Below are 5,000 nucleotides of genomic sequence, written 5' to 3' on the forward strand. Positions count from 1 at the left end.
CTCAAGAGAGTTTTTAGGATTTTCTGACCAATCATATTTAGTTTCTGCACCAATCAGAACCCCCAGATTCTTGTATCAGCTGTTTCTTGTTCCAGATCTCAGGAATGAACCAGATATTTATTTCAGTTCTGTTTCTCGTGCCCTTGTAGATCCGATCCAGAACGTGGTCCAGGTGCTGGAGAAGCAGTACTTGGAGGAGAAGCGCTCGGCGTTAGAGGAGCAGCGTCTGCGTTACGAGAGAGAGCTGGAGCTCCTCCGGCAGCAGCTTTCCCCCGAGAGATCTTCTCAGCACCACCAGCGCAGCAACAGCGACCGTCTGACCTTCCCCACACACACCACACACCCCAAGATGGGCCTGTGGACCGAGGAGAGGTACACACACACACACACACACACACACACACATGTTTGTATAATATTTAGATATGTAAGGAAATGAACTACACGCCTGTGTGTGTGTGTTTCAGAGACGAGATGTTCCGGCAGAGTTTGTCTCGGCTGCGAGAGCAGGTGGTCCGTGCTAACGCGCTTGTGCGAGAGGCCAACTTCCTGTCGGAGGAGATGGTGAAACACACCGACTACAAGGTCACTCTGCAGATTCCTGCCTCACACCTGAGCGCCAATCGCAAGGTGAGAACGAGAACCTCATTCCTCATGGGCTTTCCGTCCAATCAGCAGTGAGGATTGAACATGTATGTTGTGTTTGCGGTTCAGCAAGGAGCGATCGTGAGCGAGCCAGCTATCCAGGTGCGTCGCAAAGGCAAAGGCACGCAGGTCTGGACCATCGAGAAGCTGGAGAACAAGCTGGTAGACATGAGGGACCATTACAGGGAGTGGAAGGAAGGAGGACGGAACACGGTGAGAGACCCAAAAAAAACATTCGTTTTTATCTTTAGTGCAGCTTGTTTTTCTTTAGCAACCGCTTGTTTGTACACTCTTTATAAAATCATTGCTGTGGTGGAGTTTCCTGTAGATTAACGAACGGAAAGTGGTTATGACGTTTGTGCTCTTCCTGTCAGCCGACGAAGCCGCACAGCAAGCAGGCCGACCCGTTCTACGAAGCTCAGGAGAACCACAACCTGATCGGCGTCGCCAATGTTTTCTTAGAGGTCCTCTTCCACGACGTGAAACTTCAGTATGCAGTTCCCATCATCAGCCAGCAGGGGGAGGTACTGAAGCTCCTGCGAAATTTACACTAACTTGATGTTTGGACCTTCTAATGTGTATTACTTTTTAGATTCATGTGATTGTGTGTGTGTGTGTGTGTGTGTGTGTGTGTGTGTGTGTGCAGGTAGTGGGCCGGCTGCATGTAGAGCTGACGCGAGTGTGTGGGGCGGTGCCTGAGCGGCTGGTGGGCGGAGACGACTCGTCTGAGAACTCAAGTGAGAGCAGCAGCTACGAGGTGATGGACACCAATGGCGAGATTGTCCACATGGCCAAGAAACTCACCTGCAGGGTACATACACACATACACACACACACACACACCACACACACACACACACACACACACACAATCAGGACTTCCCCTTGCTCCTTCATAATTAAAAATGATTCAAATGACGTTCTTTTTTGTGTGTGTGTGTGTGTGTGTGTGTGTGTGTGTGTGTGTGTGTGTTTGCAGGTTCGGATTCGTAAAGCGATGGGTTTGCCGCTTAACCTTTCTAACTTCGTTTTCTGTCAGTACACGTTCTGGGAGCAGGCTGAGCCTACAGTAGCCCCGCCCATGGTCAGCCCAGACACACCCACTTCCTGTACTGGGGATGCACAATTTACTATATGTTTCGATCACTGCAAGGTGACACACACACACACATATAAACACATACACACACACACACACACACACACACACACACACACAGCGAATCATCCGTCTCTGATTGGTTGAAATGAAAACTGTTAATGAATTGTGTAATGTTTTAATACTTACTAGCATAGTAACATAATTGTGTTGTGTGTTTGTGTGTGTGCGTGTTTGTGTGTGTGTTTGTAGGACTACGTGGTTCATGTCTCCGATGAGTTTGTGGAGTTCATCTCAGACGGAGCTCTGGCCATTGAGGTGTGGGGACATCGTTGTGCCGGGAACGGACATGCCCAATGGGAACTGAACACACTACAGGCCAAGACACGCACACTCCGGGACAGGTGTGTGTGTGTGTGTGTGTGTGTGTGTGCATATCTGTACATGTTATTGTTATTGTTATGCATTGTGTGTTTATTTGTAGAGCTCCATGTGCATGCAGATATATTCTGAGTGTGTGTGTGTGTGTGTGTGTGTGTGTGTGTGTGTGTGTGTGTGTGTGTGTGTGTGTGTATGTCTCAGATGGAGTGAGGTGTCGCGCAGGATCGAGTTATGGGTCTCCATACAGGAGCTGAATGAGCAGGGTGTGTACTCAGCTGTGGAGCTTCATCCCAACCGAGACATCAGCACCGGGGGTGTGTTCCAGCTGAGACAGGTATTCCCCTCCATTTACACCTGTGTGTGTGTGTGTGTGTGTGTGTGTGTGTGTGTGTATTACAATGCAAGCACATTTGATAGTTACTGTGCACTTTTCTGGCAACAAGTTTCAGAGTCCTGCATTCTGCATTATGAGTGGCTATATATATATATTTATGTGTGTGTGTGTGTGTGTTTGTGTGTGTGTGTTTGTGTGTAGGGTCACTCGAGGAGGCTGCAGGTGTGTGTGAAGCAGGTGCAGCACTCGGGGACATTGCCGCTGTTGGTGGAAGCCGTCCTGTCTGTTTCTATCGGCTGTGTGTCCGCTCGATCCGCAAAACTCCAGAGAGCCCTCGACAGCTACCAGGTGTGTGTGTGTGTGTGTGTGTGTGTGTGTGTGTGTGTGTGGGATGGTGATTGGAGGGTAAATGTTTATTTGTGTAGATTAGATGTGTGTGTGTGTGTGTGTGACAGAGTGTGTGTTCTCTTGTGGCAGAGTGAGGAGGATGACGATATGGATAGTTATCAGGTACTTTCTCTCTCACTCTCTCTCTCTCTCTCTCTCTCTCTCTCTCTCTCTCTCTCTCTCTCTGTTTGCATGATGCCACTGAGCTGCTAATCATACACACTCCACCAGGAGGCGCTGCTCTGGAAGCACATGTTACTCAAAACAGCTAATATGAAAGTGCTGGCATCAATTAATTTATTAATCAAGCTTAGTGTGTGTGTGTGTGTGTGTGTGTGTGTGTGTGTGTGTGTGTGTGTGTGTAAAAATAGCCTCAAACTTAATCCCAAAAAAACAGGGGAATGTCCATCACAGTGATGATGAGAAGGATGTAGACTCATGCTGTGACGGAGGGCGGAGTCAAGAGCATGGCTGCATGAGCCACTGCATGAGCGTTTGTGTGTATATGTGTGTGTGTGTGTGTGTGTGTGTGTGTGGGAGTGAGAGATGGGATTGTTACCCACTGCTCTGAGCGCAATCACATGCCTGTGTTTGTGTGTTTCATTCGTTTATTTTGATAGAGTGATAACTGGAAAGAATGTATTGGTATTGGATTCACATTGCTTGTGAAAATGTTTGTGTGTGTGTGTGTGTGTGTGTGTGTGTGTGTACAGGAAGAGGATCTGAACTCTGTGCGTGAGCGTTGGTCTGAGGCGCTCATTAAACGTCGCGAGTACCTGGACGAACAGTTAAAAAAGATCATGAACAAATCAGGTGTGTTTTCATTATCAAGTGGTTTCATTATTTTATATTCATTAATTGTGAATTTTTCTTACTCAGGCTCCTCTATAAGTCACTCGGGTGTGTGTGTGTGTGCGCGTGTGTGTGTGTGTGTGTGTGTGTGTGTGTGTGTAGAGAAGTCTGAGGAGGATGTGGAGAGGGAGGCGCGGTTAGTGGAGCAGTGGGTGGGGTTAACTGAAGAGCGAAACACTGTGTTGGTCCCAGCACCTGGTAGTGGCATCCCTGGAGCTCCTGCTCAGTGGTAACACACACACACACACACACACACACACACACACACACACACACACACACACACAAGAAAATGAACGACATCAAGCAAGAGATTGACAGTCTAATTACTTATTAGCCAATCATAGCACAGGGGGCGGGGCTAACTGTAGGGAAAGAGGCAGGGTTTAAGGCTATCGTTTTTCTGCATTGTTCTCTCTGAGTTTTTTATATTTTTATACACACAGAAGATTTTTAGTCCCAGACTTTATATTAAGAACACTTTATTTTAATGTTTTTTCCTCCTCTCGGCTTTAGGGTGCCTCCTGCAGGCATGGAGGCTCATGTCCCTGTATTGTTTCTGGACCTGAATGGTAATTGCTTTTATTATTTTTTATTACATTTTATTACATTTATTAGTATTTGAAAATATTTTGACATGTATTTAAAATGTATTAAAATAATATCTTATTGAAACTGTATATTTTACTTTGTTTAGTGACTACTTTTACATTACATTGTTATGATTTCTTATAACAAAGTACTTCTACCTCTCTCACACACACACACACACACACACACACAGTAAATAGAGAAATTGATCAGTAAGCGTTTTGTTGCAGCTGATAATCTGACGGTGAGCGAGCAGCTGACGGGGTCACACGCCGCCGGGATCAACTCCATCCTTCCTAAAGAACACGGCAGCCAGTTCTTCTACCTTCCCATCATCAAACACAGTGACGACGAGGTACAACACACACAAACACCCACATACACACACACACACTGTGCAAACACAAATGTATGACCGGTGACTTTTGATGACATCATCGCATTTTGATGACATCTTACTGCAAACAGAGTGGTGGGTGATGGAATCACATCTCGGGGGTAAATCGTGTGCTCTTTCTGCCCCAGGTGTGTGTGACGTGCTCATGGGATTCGTCCATTCACGACTCCATCTACCTGAATCGCGTGACGTCGCCCGGCGAGCGCATCTACCTGATCATTAAAGCCACGGTGCAGCTCAGTCACCCGGCCAGCATGGAGCTCGTCCTGCGCAAGAGGATCGCCGTCAACATCTACAACAAACAGGTCTCACAC

The 5,000-nt window shown here is 47.0% G+C and overlaps 1 protein-coding gene across 6 annotated transcripts in view; it reads left to right on the forward strand.

Annotated features, from left to right (window-relative positions):
• The window catches only part of kif13a (kinesin family member 13A), a 26,425-nt gene that overhangs the window by 15,718 nt on the left and 5,707 nt on the right, over window positions 1-5,000 (forward strand). For 2 of the 6 annotated variants that reach the window (XM_083529707.1, XM_083529709.1), the window contains exons 17-31: window positions 150-372; window positions 468-630; window positions 715-858; window positions 1,020-1,169; window positions 1,292-1,456; window positions 1,625-1,798; window positions 1,997-2,148; window positions 2,327-2,459; window positions 2,661-2,819; window positions 2,946-2,969; window positions 3,560-3,659; window positions 3,801-3,927; window positions 4,215-4,270; window positions 4,520-4,644; window positions 4,815-4,991. In XM_083529707.1, coding sequence (XP_083385833.1) covers window positions 150-372; window positions 468-630; window positions 715-858; window positions 1,020-1,169; window positions 1,292-1,456; window positions 1,625-1,798; window positions 1,997-2,148; window positions 2,327-2,459; window positions 2,661-2,819; window positions 2,946-2,969; window positions 3,560-3,659; window positions 3,801-3,927; window positions 4,215-4,270; window positions 4,520-4,644; window positions 4,815-4,991 — 2,072 coding nt within the window. Of the gene's footprint in view, window positions 1-149; window positions 373-467; window positions 631-714; window positions 859-1,019; window positions 1,170-1,291; window positions 1,457-1,624; window positions 1,799-1,996; window positions 2,149-2,326; window positions 2,460-2,660; window positions 2,820-2,936; window positions 2,970-3,559; window positions 3,660-3,800; window positions 3,928-4,214; window positions 4,271-4,519; window positions 4,645-4,814; window positions 4,992-5,000 lie in introns of all 6 variants that reach the window. The other 4 variants (XM_083529706.1, XM_083529710.1, XR_014531560.1 and 1 more) reach the window with 2 other exon arrangements.

The sequence above is a fragment of the Silurus aristotelis genome (genome assembly GCF_946808225.1).
Source record: "Silurus aristotelis genome assembly, chromosome: 25".
Lineage (NCBI taxonomy): Eukaryota > Metazoa > Chordata > Actinopteri > Siluriformes > Siluridae > Silurus > Silurus aristotelis.